This window comes from Anolis carolinensis, chromosome 1 (assembly GCF_035594765.1).
Source record: "Anolis carolinensis isolate JA03-04 chromosome 1, rAnoCar3.1.pri, whole genome shotgun sequence".
NCBI classification, from domain to species: Eukaryota; Metazoa; Chordata; class Lepidosauria; order Squamata; family Dactyloidae; genus Anolis; species Anolis carolinensis.
Genome location: NC_085841.1, coordinates 305400567 through 305419403, shown reverse-complemented (window position 1 = coordinate 305419403; position 18837 = coordinate 305400567). Strand labels below are relative to the sequence as shown.

The 18837-nt window shown below is 39.2% G+C and overlaps 1 protein-coding gene across 31 annotated transcripts in view; it reads right to left on the bottom strand.

Annotated features, from left to right (window-relative positions):
* The window catches only part of gphn (gephyrin), a 334022-nt gene that overhangs the window by 201588 nt on the left and 113597 nt on the right, over positions 1–18837 (bottom strand). For all 31 annotated transcript variants that reach the window (XM_062968004.1, XM_062968007.1, XM_062968014.1 and 28 more), the window contains one exon: positions 3298–3390. In XM_062968004.1, coding sequence (XP_062824074.1) covers positions 3298–3390 — 93 coding nt within the window. The remainder of the gene's footprint in view (positions 1–3297; positions 3391–18837) is intronic.

Sequence of the window (18837 nt, the reverse complement as noted above, 5' to 3'; positions counted from 1 at the left end):
AAATATTAAAATATCAACACAATTACATTGCTTACAAGAGGCATTGGATTACAGATTTTTATTTGTGTCTGGAGTGACTTGAGAAACTGCAAGTCGCTTTTGGTGTGAGAGAATTGGCCATTTGCAAGGATGTTGCCCAGGGGACGCGCGGATGTTTGCTCTTTTACCATGTTTGTGGGAGGCTTCGCTCATGCTCCTCTGTCATCCACGCTCTCCCCTGGTTGGATTCGAACCAGCAACCTTCAGGTTAGCAACCCAACCTTTAAGTCAGCAGTCCTGCCAGCACAAGGGATTTAACCCATTGTGCCACCAGGGGACAGTCATTCACTTGCAGAAATGGTTTGGCAACTGGAAATGTAGTTAGAGAGGGGACTACAGATTGTAGAATTGACCTGTCATGATTCTGTTTCTGCAAAATTAATCAGCCAATCTCTCTTTTGACAGCTTATAAAGTAACAATGAAGTATTGTTCATTTCTTTAAAAGCAGGATCAAATATAGTATTATTATGTTGCAAAATAGATCAGTAAATCACCAAATTGGGTTTTCTATCTTTCTATGGAATTTTCCTATGGATAATTCTACACAATTCTCTCTGAGCAATCCCACTCTGTGTTAAAAATCTTGGCGGATATTCTACTGAATGGAGTGGGAAGTCCTGCTGGTAGAATAATGCTGAATCGGCATGATCAGTTTTGTTCCTGGGGCAGTCACCATAGGTGTACTCTGCACTTCTCCTTACACAATAAGATGCAGGATGCTTGGCTATTTGGGAGAAAAATGTCAAATGGCACTTACTATGGTTCATTCCATGCATAATTTAATCAATTATCTCATTTATTTGTATTACAGCTTGTAGCAAATCTCTTCATGTTATTTTTGTGAATGCTGATGCTATCAGATTTGACACTGATACTATCTGATTTGACTCTTAATGGAAAAATAAGTGATACTATGATGATGATGATGATAAGACTATAAAGCAAATCTTTTTTTTGGAGAGAGGGGGTCTTTTCTTTTCCTAATGTTAGAATGTTTTAACCCATAAAGAAATTAAGATGAAGAAAGCTAAAGGATAAATTATTAATCATTAAAACACAACAAACCCAAGGTCCTGTCTTGATCTTCGAAGCTGAGTAAGGTTAGCTCAGGTTAGTACTTGGATGCAAAACAGTCAACAAATACACAGTTGAGTCTTCCTTTCCTAAGAAAACCCAGTAAAGTTAATTGTGCCATCATAAGTCAACAGGCATCTTGAAGCCGTATATAGCACTATGAATACCAGGTGCTACAGGCTTTATTTCAGGGGAAGGCCTCTGCCTACTTTTCCCCTAATACAACTGTATTAGTTGTATTAGGAAATACAACCGTATGGGTCCCTAATACAACTGTATGGGTCATCATAAGCCAATAGGTGATTTGAAGGTATATGTGTGCATGTACACACACAACTGCTAATTTACTCAGTTGCTAATGGCAATGACCAGGAGTCATACTGAACACATTAATCTTTCTCAACATTTTGTCATCTTTACAAAATTTCAAGATCAAACCCATATACAAGTAAATTTTGATGTGACAACCACTGAAATAGATTGTGTCCTCCATTATTTTCACCAATTTAGGCTTTAAAATTCCAACAAACGTATGGTGATACAAATTGCAAAAAAAAAAATTGCATAGGACTCTGGAGCAACCATAATTTGTCCATCTCGTTAATTCCTTTCCTTGCCAAACTGTCCAAAGCCTGAATTTAGACATTGCAAAAACAACTTTGCTCTTATGTATTACTTCCCCTACTTCGTTTGCCCACATCATGTTTCTTCGTTCTCTTGTTGTTTCTCTGGAAAGGGGAGGTTGTTCCTTTTGACTTCTTTTAATCCACCCCCACCCATTTCCCAACTTTTCCAAATGTGCAGCAACTGTGGTTCTGTTTGTGGGTAGCCATCATTTTATTTTCAAATTTATCAACATGGTATACCCAACTGCAGCATGAGCACAAACAAGTCGCTGATTATAAAAATTTCACAGTCTAGAAGTAGTAAAAGTGAACACTGATACTGAACACATAATTCATACACTAGCTTGAAAGCTTATAATCAAAGTATCTTTGTTTTACACACACACTCCCCTAATTTTTAAGAAATATGTTATTGATTAGAAATTCAGCTGTTTCTCTGACAAAGTTTGCAATTTCAAATTCTTTTTCAAACAGACTGATAAAAATATTAATGTATGCCATGTGTTTGAATTATTGAAAGAACATCAAGAAAACATTATAAACTAAATTAATTTGTCACTCCCAACATACACAATATGCATGACAAAACCAAGTAACCTTACATCTGATGCATTATTTCTGAGAGATGGTATGAAAATGAATTGAAAATGAAAGCTTTAATCTTTTTCACAAAACAGTCAGTATTAATATCCATAACACATATTATCTAGAGCAGCTTCCCCCACACACAAGAAGGAAGATAGGAGTAACATCTATATAGTGTAGTCCCTCACTATATCATACAAATCTACCGCCTTCTCCACAACTATATTTTTCTTTCCAACGTGATACCAGTGGTATGTGAAAAAAACCCTATGTGATTAGGCTGGTCTCATTAACACACTACACATGCCCCTTTTCCTCATTCAAAATTATGAAATGCACACACGAAGAGTATTCACATTTGCCAGGACCAAGAAAACAATTGTTTGGGGATCCCCTACCATAAGACACACAGAAAAAAGGGTTCCTGTCTTGCCCACACTGCACATGTTATCTGACAGGAAACTAATAGAAGCATAATTGCAATGGTTCCACAATATCAAGATTCCCGTGGAAGAAATCTTTGGGAAGATAAAAAATTACAAAAACCAAAAGAACAGGAGTGGATTGACACGTTTTCTACAGGGCAAATCAAAGGGTATACTCAGTAGGAATGTGAAACGACTTGCATGTTCTCCAGTAATTATCCACACTTCCCTAGAGAACCCAATCTTATATCCTGACAGCCACTGCCACAGAAAAATGCCTGACACATAGTTATAGATATGTCACCTAGTAAAACAAGGGAGATAAGAAGAAACACAGCGGAGTAGACAATACGCATATGTAAGTTGCAGTACAGTAAAATCAATTGCTTTCTTGTAAACTGTTTCACACAGGTATTTTTATTTCTTTTAGAAATAAAGCATTGCATGTTATATCACATAGATACCTTCTGAACTACTTACTATACAGTGAAGGACAAAACTAGTGCTTTATAAGTACAGATCGTTTTATAGAAAAATATTATCTCACCTCTGGTGTGACATCCCTTGGTGCAAACCCTGTTCCTCCAGTTGTTAGAATCAAGTTTAGTTCCTTTTCATCACACCAGTCTATAAGCGTCTCCTGGGGAAAAAAAGAACAAAATTATTAGACTTCTTCATTCATATCAAAGAGGTCCTCTGACTTTTAGAAATTCCATATACTTAAACATTTGTATGATAGCAATAGAGGACTGCACTTCTCCCCTCAGGGGCTTTGGTAGGGCTCCTCTATTCCCATGTTTTTTTAAAGGTCTATCTACGTCTAAAAGAGAGGAATGCATGGCAAAATTGTCCCCATGTTTCTTAGGGAGGGTTCGGTGGCAAACATTTTCAGTGTTGCTTTTTAAAAAGTATTTGAGGAGCAGGGAGTCTTCATCTAGCATATAGATCACCTGTAAAGAATACTACCTTCCCTATCTACTTTGACTTCAGAATAAATTATTGTAGGCTGATGATGAACATTTCTAGCTAAGCACATTAATCTACAAGTAATTCAAATGAAATCCTAGAAAGTTTAGTTTTCTATTTTTCACTGTACTCTCAACAATCTTTCCTGAGTTGACTTTGTTTTGTTTTCAGGCACAACAAAGTGAACAAAGTGAAGCCCGTTCATTTTGTTTTGTAAATAATAAATGTATCAACTTTATACCAAATAATACATTTCATTTAAACTGACATTAATAGAACTGTGGGTAAATAACATAATTACAGTAAAACCTCTTTCATTATTCCTAATTTCCAAAAATATTCCAAGTGCAGGTCATTAGCTCTCAGAATAGTTACCACCCCTCTTTCCCCAAGAAAACAGGTCCAAACACGGAGCTCTCAGTCCCAGCAAATAGTCCCCGGCATAAGCGCTGATGCAGATATACAAATGTGCACACAAGCAGATTTCTTGTCATTATCTCTCCTCACCCTCCTGTTGCCTTTTAGGTTTGCCCTCTTGAACCCCGCTTCCCTTTGGGTTCACTGGCCTACCATGTTGGTGCCCACTGTGTAAATTCAAGCTGTGTTTTAATTTCATAAATATGAGAACAAAGGAATGGTTGCAGAGAGTTTTCATGGGAACTGCTTTCCATTTGTGCTTCTATTTAGCCGCCTTTGTGTCTGTGGTTCCATCTATTTACAGCCCTCATCAGCTCTTTCAGGATTTCAAAATATGCACATGCACTGAAGCAGTCCAAACCAGCATATCACAATGACGTGCCATGCTTTTCGTGTGTGCAGGGGTATACAGTGATGTGAATATGCAGTATAGGCCATATCGGATTTATAAGTGCACTTTTTAAATCCTTGTTTTTCAGCTGATACAGCACACATTTCCAGCAAGTGTCATCTAGACACCCCCTTTTATCCCAGTTTCTCTTGAAATTTAGGGTCTATGTAGAAGAGCCCTGAGTTAGTGGAACCAGAAGCTACACAAATTCCTAAGTGCCATTCCTTTGCAGTTTGTGTACTAGGCTAACAAATCAAACAAAGAATTTCACATATGCACTTTGCAGGGAGGTTTGCCACCAAGTCCAGGAAGAATGATCACTTCTAGAAAACTGAGCAGCATTTCTATCACAGGATCAGTTTGTTTACTTCCCTGCTAGAAGATGTACAAAACCAGCACAGATAGAACTGTACAAGATATCTTGGAAGCACTAAACACAGCGAGTCTTCCTTCTGTATGAATGTAAGATTGCATTAAATAGAAGTCAGATGTAAATCCCACAGAATTTAGTAGAACCTGATATTATGCTGCGCTAGACTTGTTCTTCCCTCTATATTTAAAATGTTTAAATTGAGAAAGAAAAGTGGGGGTTGAGAAAGAAAAGTGGGTACTCTGAGTATCTTGGCCACCTACCATCGAAAAGCTCCAGTCAGTTTGGAGTTACAAAAGAGTGAAGATTTATAAAGGTTACCAATTGTCTCAGTGTATGCATTTATGGACTAAGGAACAATCAGAGGAGAAACCAAGCCACTATAGGGTTGTGGGGAAAAAGTCAATAAGGTAATCTGAGGCCTTGGCATAAAAAGCAATCTAAGCAGTCTCCAATGCAATTCTGGGAGAAACCAAGGAGAAAAATACAATAAGCAACCCACAGTCCAGAAATAAAAAAAGCAAGAAATATGGAGCATGGTGACACAGTGGCTTTTGCAGTATTACTTACAACAAATAGACGGCTCTGGTCATGAGAGTTAATAGTGGCCTATAAATCATTCCAACCGGCCTAATTACTCCAGTGTGTTCATGTTAAGGCTGGCTAAGCCTTGCTTTTTACAGAATGCTCTAGTTCAGTCATGGGCAAACTTGGCCGTCCAGGTGTTTTGGACTTTAACTCCCAGAAATCCCAGCTAGTTTACCAGCTGTTAGGAACTGTGGAAGTTGAAGTCCAAAACACCTGGATGTCTGAAGTTTGCCCATGCCTGCTCTGGTCTGTAACTAAAGCATCATCTAGGGAAAAATGGCTCAGGATGTGACTCCATCTCTTGAACTGTTTCAGGAACTACATGTTTGGCTCACGTTCTACTATGGAAGGATGCCAAATGAAGACTCAATCACTTTCTCGGTTGGAGTCAGCTATCTTGGCTCATCTTTCTTTTCTTGTTTGAGGAGGACCCTCTTCAATAAGGCATGAGAGTTTCCCCTCAAGCCTGAAGTTTATTCTAATTGCCCAAACCTCATGAATAACATCGCACATTATGAATGCTTGGGATGTGGGTGTTTTATTTCTTAAAATGGTCTGCATTTGCAATGTCTCTCAATTCCCACGCAAAATTTATTGTGGCACCATTCAGCATTGTATTTTTGATTTGTTTTGATTCTTCAACCAAAATGCATACTGTATGGAACACATTAAATGTCTCTTAAGGGCAAACAGTTTTACTCTTGATCATGCTAAATGCACCCAGCTCTTCCAAACATTCCTGACAAGACCTGGTTTCCACACCCTTAAAAATCTTGACTGTGAGCCTGTCAACATCCTTTTAGACTGTGATGCCCATAAGTGGACACAGTGATACTATAATTTTCCTTGAGCTGTTATCCTATACTTTTTCTGAAAGAAGCCTAGAACCACATTTACTATTTTTTCCTGTTGCACCAACACAGCTCACTCATGATTAGTTCATGTTCTACTAAGTTCTTTAGCTGCTTTATATACATACTAGCTGTGCCTGGCCACGCGTTGCTGTGGCGTTGTCTGGTGGTGTTGGTGAGAAATTGTTGAGGTAGTGGTGGTATTGAATGTCTGTTGTATGGTTGTCTTTATGTTTAGTATGCACACTGAAGTGGATTATATGGCAGTGTGGACTCAAGATAATCCAGTTCAAAGCAGATAATATAAGATTCTAAATGGGTTATATAGCTGTGTGGAAGGGCCTTGAGTCTACACTGCCATATAATCCAGTTCAAATCTGATAATCTGTGGAAGAAGCCTAAGTGAGGCCTAACTGTGCCTGTCCCCTGGGCTGAGTAGATTGCTAGGAGACCAAGTGGGTGGAGCTTAGCCTTCTAACTGGCAGCAATTGGATAAAAACAATTACTACTCTCCCTCTAATTAGGACTTTACTTTTCTTTTCTTTTTGTTGTATCAACCTAGAGGCGTGGATGATGGGTTGTGTTGTCAAATTTCGAGGTTGGGGGGCCTGTAGTTTTGTTGTTTTGTGGGTCGCCGTGATGCCATCACTCTTTTATATATATATAGATTGCTAACAAGCCAGGTGTTATCCACCCTTTGACATCTGCTTAAAATGATTTTCATCCTTACTGAAGTTCATTTTTTAGCTTTGACCCATTTCTTCAGTTTGTGAATTCTGATTCTGTATGCTGGGATGAAGGAATACAGAGAATGTAATGAATTCTTTTATACAAGTCATTCTTAGAGATATTGAATAACAATACAAAGTCTAAGGCCAGGCCTAAAATTTATCCTGCTCTGCAGGAACATCACCTGGTTATCAACATTTCTGAACAAAAAGTAATGATGAAAAATAATCACCTGTGCCTCAATGTCCTTAATTTCCCCATCCAAACCACTGCAATACAGGGATACATCAGTTAATGAAGCCTCTAACAAAGCAGCTTGTTTTTTTAAAAAAAGTTTTTTGCACCCATTCAGCCCATTATTTATCTGGAAGCTTTTTAGTGGGTGAATGTTAAGAAAAGCAGGAGAATGACGGTAGAGGTTGCAGCAGCCTGTTTGTAGTAAATAATGCAAATAAACAAAGTCCAACCTGGAAAAAAAATGGAATACTGCTCGATTAGGGCTGTGCAAAATTATTGTTAGTCCCGTAAGTCATTAGTAATTCGTCATATTCGTGCAAATGAATTGCTGTTAAGAAACATGCGAAAAAGCAGGGGGGGGGGGGAGAGAGAAAATTTTAAGAATCAAAACAATCACCAATAATTTTTGGTAAGATTCTGTAACATTCAAAAGCCTCCCAAGGTCAGTTTAATTTGCAATATAAGCATTAAGCAACATCGGTAAAGTCAAAGAGGCCACTGCTAGACCGAAGCTGTTTGCCAGTAGCTATAAGGAAGGGCTGCCCTGTAAAGTAGTTGTCATCACAAATCAGCAGAACCAGGCAAACTGTGAATCCTATCAAGAATTTCTTGTTACTACTATTATTTACATGTACAACAATCTATGGTACCGCTTGCAGTTTAGGTTTCACAAGGTTTCCACGCTGATTTCTCTCTATTCTAGTTGCAATGTAGTCATGAATGATGAATAATATAATATACTATAATATTAATAATTATAATAATAATGATAATATGATAATATAATATAATAATAATATATACAGTATATTAATGGGATAATATAATAATAGGATATAATAATAGAATAATAGAATAATAGAATAATAGAATAGAATGATATAAAATATATTAATAGGATAATATAAAATGGAATATAATAATAACAGAATAATAATATTATAATATGAAAATATAATATAATAATAATATAATAATATAATGATATAATAATAATAGAAAAATATAATATAATGATATAAAATATATTAATAGGATAATATAATAATAACAGAATATGATGATAATAATATGGTAATAGAATAATAGTATAAAATAATAAGTTTCATGGCATAGGATAGGAATAAGAATGGGAGGAGAATCCCAATGCGTTCTGTACCTTTAAGAAGCAGAAGGAGCAGGATGGGTGGAAAGGGTGTTCAAGCCCTCTTCCTTCCCTCCCACCCTCCCTCACCCTGGCACCAGGAGCCAATCAGAAGCCTTGGGGGTGAAGGGAGCATGGCCAGGACAGAGCCTTGTCTCGGAAGGAAGAAACGGCAGCACAGCAGCAGTGACGGAAGGTTCTTCGAGCCGCGGCTGGGGGACAGGCGGGAGGCAAGGCAAGGCCAGCCAGGGAGGCACAGAAAGCAAGCACTTTCTCTCCCTCCCTCCGGTGTGGATGAGTGCTGCTTCTGCCCTGCAGCCAAGCTTCCCAATGTTGCTGCAGCCTTAGTTGCTAGGTCTTACTTTCAGGGGAGGCCTTATATTTGGCAAATCCCCCCTCAAACCCCTACTAGGTCTTATTTTTTGGGGAGGTCTTATTTTAGGGGAAACACGGTAAGAACACAGAACATTCTAGAGAAACATAGTTTGGATAGGTGAGGCCCCCTGTGGCAGAAAATTCAAAAGGCCTTGTCCTAAACTAAATTTCCCAGAATGCAGTGCTCAGCATCAGAAAGCCCAATAAGGGCTGCAGCAGTCAGCCGTTTAGAGTTAGTCTAATAATCTGTACACATAATAAAAGTAAAAATTTGTATGTGTGTATGTGGCAGAAGTGTCCACTTACACAGACGGCCTCCCACCTCCACAAACATGTTTAACCCACAGTGCTGGGGAGCCACCAAAGCCCTCCCTCCACTGACACTGCAGGTTACAGCGAGCACATCCCAGTGTTCTTTTCTCTCTCCATTGGTGTGGAATTTGAATGACCTCGCCCACTGCCTCTCCCTTAACTGTTTCCTATTCTTTTCTATGGCACACAGCAACTGAACATATTACAGAGAGAGGTTTGGGGAGAATTCACCATAATTTATAGGAATTGTAGGGACTGGGATGTATAGTTCTCCTGCAATCTAAGAACCCGAATGATGGAGCTGGAACTAACTTGCCACACAGACCCAACACCGTCAACTTTGCATACATTCAGGAGTTATAATTAACCTGTATTCAGAGAACACTGAACCCATCTGATGAAAAATATGGACCAAACTTGGCACACAAATTCAACATCACCAACTGGGAATACTGGTGGACTTATAGTTCACCTGCATTCCATGAGCTCTCTGAACCCCACCAATGATGGATCTGGACCAAACTTGGCACACAAACCCAATGCTGCCAATTTGCATACTACTGGACTTTGGGGTGATTGACTTAATAATAATAATAATAATAATAATAATAATAATAATAATAATAATAATAACTATATTTATACTCCACCACCATCTCCCCGCGGGGACTCCGGGCGGCTTACATGGGGCAGAGGCCCAAACAACATAAGGACAAAATAAACGACAACATAATACAAATCTCAATATAAAAAGATAAAACAGTAATACAATATGAAACAAGAGTATTATAACAGTTAAAACCAGTCAATTAAAACAACAGTACAAGGATAAAAAATGCAGTTAAATCACATAAATGGTAAGGACATAATAAATACAAGACAGATTATTAAAAACCATTTGGGGCTGTTTAATTAATGACTGTCTCACTGAAGGCCTGCCGAAACATCCAAGTCTTCAGTTGTTTCCTGAAGGAGGGTAGAAAGGGAGCTAACCTAATCTCCCTGGGGAGGGAGTTCCAGAGATGGGGGGCCACGGCCAAGAGGGCCCTCTCTCTCGTCCCCACCAAACGCAGTTGTGAGGAAGATGGAAGCGAGAGGAGCGCCTCCCTGGAAGATCTCAGAGATCGTGTGGGTTCATAGGGGATGACGCAGTCACGAAGATAGGAGGTCCCGAACCGTTTAGAGCTTTATAGGTAATAACATGCACCTTGAATTGGACCCGGAAAGTTATCAGCAGCCAGTGGAGCCGCTTGAACAGGGTGGTTGACCGCTCCCTGTAAGCAGCTCCGGTTAGTAACATAGCTACCGACCACTGTACCAACTGCAGTTTCCGGACCAGTCTTCAAAGGCAGCCCCACACAGAGTGCATTACAGTAGTCCATCCTTGAGGTAACTAGAGCGTGGACCATCATGGTCAAGTCAGATTTCTCGAGGTACGGTCACAGTTGGTGCACTAGCTTTAGTTGTGCAAAGGCCTTCCCGGCCACCGCCGACACCTGTCAAGTGACAGCGACGAATCCAGGAGGACGCCCAAGCTGCGAGCCTGTGCCTTCAGGGGGAGTGTGACCCTGTCAAGCACAGGTAGCCACCCTATACCCCAATCAGATGTACGACTGACTTGGAGAACCTCTGTCTTATCAGGACTAAGCTTCAGGTTGTTGGCCCTCATCTAACCCATTACAGACCGAGCAAAGATTGGTTTGGCAAGATGGAGCGGAGGAGATGGAATCTCAATCCGGGCCTTCAGGACAGCGTGATCAGACCAGGGAACATCAATTACCGTGGATAGAGATGTTCGTACTCCGATATTAAAAATCAAGTCTAGAGTGTGACCAGCCCAATGAGTAGGGCGAGTCTTGAGTAATGAGAGCCCCAGAGCTTCAAAGGTTGGTATTAGGTCCTTAGTCACTTAGTCAAGATGACAGTGCCTCGACATGTACATTAAAGTCACCCAGAACAATAAGTCTGGAGAACTTTAAGACCCAGTCCGCCACAAGATCTAATAAATTAAGCAGACTCTCTCCCGGAGAACCAGGTGTGCAGTAAACTACAAGAATGGCTAGGGATACCCTACTAGCCAAGACTCCACCAACACACTCAATACCAGCTATCTTTGGAGTTGGAATAACTTTGATGGTAAAATAATCACGGGAGAGTATTGCTACTCCTCCACCCCGTCCCACACTCCATGGCTGTTGAAATATCTGGAAGCCTGGAGGTGTCAGTTCATGTGAGGGAATGTTATCACCCTCACGGACCCAGGTCTCTGTAATACAAACCAGGTCCGCTGCTTGATCGAGAATAAGGTAAGAGAGGGTAGCAGTTTTGTTAACAATAGACCTAGCATTGAATAGTAGCAGGAAAAGGAAGGGCGTTGGTAGCACCTTCTCGGCCGTATGCCTGGGAATGGAACTCAAGTTGGAGAGAGAACGAGTTTCCAATCGACTCGACCCCACTCTGGCACTTGACCTAGGACTACGGCTGTTTGTCCCTTTACTACTGATGACCGGAATCCCCCTCCCAAATTTACATTCCATGCTAATGCCTGCTATGTGTAAATATAATTTTTTATATCAGTTTTAATAATATAATATATTGTATATACTTATATTGATAATAATATTATCATTTTATACAATATAATACTAAATATAATACCATATAATAATATTAATTATATGTTATATATTATATATAATATTACAGTTTAGTGGTATAGTTCAATATAGTAATATATAATACTAATATTGTGCTATGCTAATAATATAATATATTGTATGTACATACAGCTGCTCCGAGTCCCCTTCGGGGTGAGAAGGGTGGGATATAAATGTAGTAAATAAATAGTAGTAAATGAATAAATAAATAATTTTAGACTTAGGCTCGCCCAGAGTCTGAAATGACTTGAAGACAGACAACAACAACAACAACAATGCTAATTAACCTATCTCATTGGCCAGAAGAAGGCCCACACTTCCTATTGAAAGCCTGATAGGTTTATGTTGGTTAAAATTGTTTTCATTTTTAAATATTGTATTGTTCTTTCATTGTTATTGTTGTTTTGCACTACAAATAAGGTATGTGCAGTGTGCATAGGAATTTGTTCGGGTTTTTTTTCCAAATGATAATTTGGCCCCTGAAGGATTATGGACCGGCCCTCTGCTTTAAAAGTTTGAGGACCCTTGACATACAAACTATCACAATTCGTAAATTATTGGCATATATAAATTGGTAAATTACGGAGACCTTTGTTGTTGTTTATTCATTCAGTCGCTTCCAACTCTTTGCGACCTCATGGACCAGTCCATACCAGAGCTCTCTGTCGGCTGTTGCCACTCCCAGCTCCTTCAAGGTCAAGCCAGTCACTTCAAAGATAACATCTATCCATCTTGCCCTATGTACTGGTTTGATCTTCTTGAGGTCCCAGGCACTCTCAAAATTTTCCTCCAACACCACAGTTCAAAAGCGTCTATCTTCCTTCGCTCAGCCTTCCTTATGGTCCAGCTCTCGCATCCATCGATTACTATGGGAAATACCATTGCTTTAACTATACAGACCTTCGTTACCAGTGTGATGTCTCTGCTCTTCACTATTTTATCGAGATTGGTCATTGCTCTCCTACCAAGAAGTAAACATCTTTTGATTTCCTGGCTAATTTTTTTATGCCTAGAAATACAAAGTCTGTCACTGCCTCCATGTTTTCTCCCTCTATTTGCCAGTTATCAGTTAGTCTGGTTGTCATAATATTGTTTTCTTTTTTTAGTTCCACTGCAATCCAGCGTTTGCATTTTCTTCTTTTACCTTGGTTATAAGGCTCCTCAGCTCCCCCTCGCTTTCAGCCATCAAAGTGATATGTATCATCTACATATCTAAGGTTGTTAAGGTTGTTTCAGCAATTTTAACTTCAGCCTTGGATTTCTCAGCATGATGTGTTCTGCATACAAGTTAAATAGACAGGGTGAGAATATACAGCCCTGCCGTACTCCTTTCCCAATCTTGAACCAGTGTGTTGTTCCGTGGTCTGTTCTAATCAATGAGGCCTTTAGGCCTGGCCAAACTGCAGAGTCCCTCGAGTAGGCCTCAGACACTTGGCAGAGTCATGCGACTGAGCCTGTGACTCTGAGGGAGGGAGCAGAGGCCAGCTCCTCTGTTTTGTGCTCTGTGTGGAGCGGTAGAGAGTGGATGGAGGACAGAGGAGTTGTAATAGAGACTGTATTGTGTTTATAGTTGTGTATATATATCTTCTTAAGTAACAGAAGATAAAGCCTTCCTGCATTCCAGCAGTGAAAGAATATCTGTGTGTGGACCCTTTATTACACAGTAAGTTTCCTGCATTGCTCAGGTGAATCTGGGGCCTAGCTGGTTCCTGGCTTGGGGACATTTTATAGTACTCTGCCTGTTATGGTTGAGCCTTCTGGCTCCGATACTAGGAGACGAGGTCGTAAGACTCCTCGAGAGTCAGACTCTTTTGAGGAGCGTGAAAGGAAGCGGCTCCGGGACTTATTTGCAGAACCAACTGATGAAGACTCCTTTGAGGGTTTTACCGAGGGAATGGAGGAAGAGATGGTTAGCTCAGAGGAGGATGACATGGAATGGACTCGTGTGAGGGAGGATTTGGGTGTTCCTGGTAATGATAGCATGGGAGGCGACTGGCGGGTTGCAGGATCGGACCCGTGGACGGGCTGGAGGGATGGAACGGGATCCACAGCTGGGGATGCTGTGGGGCGTAGTCAAAGGTGTGTTAGTTCTGATGAGGATGATGATGAGGAGGCACCTGGAATTAGGATAGCAGCTGACAGCGATGAGGAGTTATGAACTGGCATAAAATAGGGTTTAGAATCAATGGCTAATTGCGTTGGGCAAGGTAATCTGGACGAACGCTTGGGCTCTTGTTGGGGAACTTCCTGAAGACGGGTGTGATTCGTTTGCTGTATACGTAAGTTACCAAGGACACTGGGCATAGACGGTGGGAGGAACTGTGTGGGCTTTTCCTGTGCAACTTGTGTTTAATCTTGATAGCTTGGACCTCCGTCGTCTTTTTGACGGACATTATTGCCAACTCTGGATTGACGCTGGACTGACTGACTGACTACGACTCTGGACTAACCCTTCTGTGGCTATCGGTGGAACTTGTGGAACCTAGACGTCTGCATTTGGCTTTCGACCTCGGACCGGATTGGGACCCCGCTGACCGTCGTTACCCTGATTGAAGTGCCTGGACCTGGTTTTCGCCCGTTGCACGGAGGAGCAACAGCCCGAGTTACTTCTGTAGCTCTTGAGTAGCAGAGGGAAATCTGCTGCTGGGTTTTGTGTTCATTTTGACCTTTTGTTAACCAGTTTTTGTTTGTTTAATTGCCAGGCTGAAGTAAGCACCTTTGTTTTAATCCGGATTAAACTTCTGTTTAATCCGGTTTATTCTTTTGAACTATCTAGACTCAAACGAAGTTATTTTTGTTATTTTTTACACTGAAGACAAGTGTTTGCCTAGTCCTTTGTTTCCTACGGGCAATTTTTAGTTCTGTAACCCCAATAAACTGTGTTGTATTCTACTTGGAGCGTTCTGTCTTTGACACTGCCTGACTTGAACCCGGCTTCCTTCTTTCCAATAAACTAGAGAAATAGGACTTGTCAGAAGGGAAAACAAATTAGGTAGCTGGCTCTGTCATGGGATTGATTATAGACCATGGACCCAGGTTCTGAGGATTGTTTAGCCACTCCCAGGCAAGACTCGGTTCTTCTTAATCAGGCACCGGCCGACTTTGGCTCTCCAGGTGTTTTGAACTTCAACTTCCACAATTCCTGGTCTCAGTCACCTTCCTTTTCCCACTCAGCCACTTTAGCTATTCCTCCTAATATGGAAAACATTTCAGACCAAAACTAGTCTAAATATTCTTTAATAATAATATAATAATAATAATACTTTATTTTTCTATCCTGCCTCCAGTTTCCCGCAGGAACTTGGGGCGGCTAACACGGGGCCAACCCCAAGGAACAAATAATAAACAAAATTAAATACATATAAAAACAACATTTTCAAGTAGATAAAATAAAAAACATTAAAACAATAGTAATATAATGCTATCATAAAACAGTGAAATAATAAAATGACAAAATGCAAAAAAAAAACCCCATTAATGACTAAGTGAATAAAATGGGAGAGCAGCCTAGACAAAAGTGCAATATATGTATTGTAATGCCATTTGGGAGCGTAAATGGACAAAGTGATGAAACATTCTCTAAGAGAATTGGGGTGGGGTAAGAAATCAAGTTACTTCCAACAAGGAGCAGGGTAAAGTGCAAAATATAATGATTTTGTTTAAATTGGGTTTTATCATGGGAACTAGTTATTCAAAGGCACACTGGAAGAGCCAGGTTTTTAATTCTTTCCCTCTCCTCTGAAATAGAAAATTATTAAAAATCAAACCTAAAATAGTAGTAATAAACTCTACAAGGATGCTAACCTTCAATCATTTCAATCTTGCAATTAAGAACTAATAACTTCAACCATATTCTCTGTTGACAAAAGTGCTTAAGCAAGGACAACTTCTGCATGCAGAAGAGTCTTACAGAATGCAGATTTTCTTATGGGGAGTTCTGATAATCAAGACACATCTTCTTTATCAAAAGATGAGGAAAAGGGTGAATATATTTCTTTACATTAATGAAATAATGCTCTTCTCTCCCTTCAAGAGTCTGGAAGGGCAGTGAAAATTTCAGTACCGGTATGCTCTGACTTATAAGATTGCTTTATGAACATGCCGTAATTCACTGAGTAACAACACCCCCTTTTTACCTCTAAAATTGTCTTCTAGCATTTCTTTATGTAATCTTCTCATAGCTGTTAGGGGCTCTGATTCTTCCTTCCTCCCTTCTTTATCTGATGGCAAGGCAGTTTTTTAAAGGATTTTTTTTGACCTTGTATCTTCACTCCTTCCTCCAAGGGAAGGCAGTTCAAAAACAAAACAAACAGAAACTTAGCTGTTTGTTTGGGTCTGGATCATTCCTCTTCCTCCTTGGAAGTAAGGCAGTTTTTTTAAAAAAAATAAACAGAGACCAAAGAATTAAAGGCAGTTTTTTGCATCCCATAATAGTTGCATCCCCTTTCTCTAGTCAAAAGAGGGGAAAATGTGTGATTTATAATACAATGAAATATAGTACTAAACTGGCCACACAAAGTATGTTTATCAGAATATTGTTTCAGAGACCATTGTATTACACCAAACAAAGCAAGCTATTTAACCTTTAGATTTCCCACTCACAATTTCATTTTCAAACAATTAAAAATAAATCAATTAAATGGCCCAGCAGGTTTGCAAGCATCTGACACACAGCTCTATGATTATTTCTTGAACATTTTAGGATAAAACAGTAATTATAGATTGCTACACAATAAAATAACTCCAGTATTTAAGAATAGATTGCTAATAGATGTTAACAAGACTTTCTTTCCTCATGGATTTCTGCACGTAATTTCTCTTTTAACTCCAGATTTCAAGGATATGACAAAAAGGCTACAGGACAAACAACCATTATCAGTTAGCAGCAGCTATAGATAGTTTGGTGCTCAGCTTAAGAAAAAACAAACAAAAAGATTCAGTGATGTACTTCTGCTGGATCATACATTTTCCATAGTGATTCCTCCACCACCACCCCCCCCCCCCCGCCCCTGCTGCCGCATACATCCAAAACTCTGCTCTACAGTGCTAGAAATTTTCTGGAGCATGTTTTGGCTACACTGGAGTACTACTGGGAAGGCTGGAGGGGAGCAATGATTCTAATGGTTTGAGATACCACTGGATCTTGCCATCAGCTGAAAAACATGAAGACATAGAATCGCAATGTAAAAAGAGTATGCAGCAATGCAAGGTATTTTGCTCTTTGCATGAAAGTCTTTATTGCCAATTCAGTTAAATCAGTCCACACTAACTGCATGAAAAAATGGTTCAATATGACCAAGTAATTATTTTCTCTGCTGGTTTCAATCTTCATCAGTAACACCTGCATTGTATCATTCAAGTGTAACAAGAAATAAGGATAATGAGATTTTAATAGGTTTTTAAAACATATTTAATTCTCTGCTATGCAGTATACCCAATAAGAAATGAACTAGTTACCAGTGTAGCTCATCAACTAAAGCTCCCACAGTACTTTCTATTCATTACAAGACCTGAAGCCATACTGGAATGCATTCAGTTGATGTGTTTCGTTCTATAAAGCTTGAATATATAATCATACATTCTTAGAAGTATAACCTATTGCCATATAGCTACAAGTGTTCAAATAGATCTTGTCATGCTAACCTGTATCAACAGAACTGATTTCAAAGTACAGGTTCAGTATCCCTTATCTGAAATACTTGGGACCACAAGTGTTTGGGTTTTTAAAAATTGTGGAATACCTGTATTTGCATATTACTTCATAATAAGATATCAGGGGAGATGGCACTTAAGTCATGTGTAAGTCTAGAAAATTGTAGTCCAAAAAAATCAACTCCCAAAACCGAGATCAACTTATCCATGGATAAGTGTGAGTAATGTACCTTAACTCTTACCAAGAAAATTACCATCTCCTTCTCTGAGTGGCGAAAGGAAAGAGCTTACTCCATCCCAGGAGAATCTAAAAAAAGACAAAACTCCCTTTATTCTCCAGCTGTGGTGCTGCTTATGACCTTTTTGAATGCCTGGGTAGGAAAGTGGTGGGAATATCAAAATCCATAATTTTCACCTTAAAACATGTCCTCAAATTTTAAACATGTGGTTGACCTATACATCATGAGTATGTACTGTATATTTTTAAACACCTTATACATATAACCTAAAGGAAATTTTATAGAATATTATGTTTTAAAAATTGCATATGAAATAAGGTTTGTACACACAGAACCATCAGAAAGTAAAGGTGTCACTACTATTTCAGTCATTCCTGGGGAGAATTTCAGATTTCAGAGCATTTCAGATTTCAAAATTCAATATAAAAGGATGATTAACCTACATTTATTTTTGAAGTATTTTATTACAAATTAAATTACACATATATTAATAGTTCAATATAAAGATTCACAAGAAGAAACAAAGGCAAAAACTCCACCTTATAAATCATTATCCTATGATCTCTATTTTGTTTTTTGGCTTTAAAAAAACAAACTTCTGTTCCACTTCCAATTAAGGTCCATGCTGGGCTCTGTTATTGGCTCTACTTCTTTCAACTCTTTATATGTTTCTTCCTGGCTGTTTCATTTCATCCTGTGGCTTTTTGCTACTACTATTTTGTTGATAATCCTCCTCTACTCTTATGTCCATTTATTGATTTTAGATAATATATATCAATCTTTTCCATTTAACTAAAAACTACTCAAGGTGACTTACAGCATAGTATAAAGATACAGTAGTCATACAGCTATTTAAAAAAGAGCATAAATACAATAGCAGTTCCAGGTATCTTGAGGTTATAACTGGCAAATGTAGAAGGAAGGGAAAATCAGTGAATATTGTCTCCCATTCTTTCTTCAATGTGTGTGTCTTCCAGTTAGCTGTTGATAAGGATGGTAAAAACATTAAAACACCCGGGCGTCCCCTAGGCAACGTCCTTGCAGACGGCCAATTCTCTCAATCCAGAAGCAACTCTGGTTGCTCCTGACACGGAAAAAAAAAGCTGTTGATATATTACAGTTGTTTCATAGGTAAAGAATAATCAAAGGCAGTTTTTGT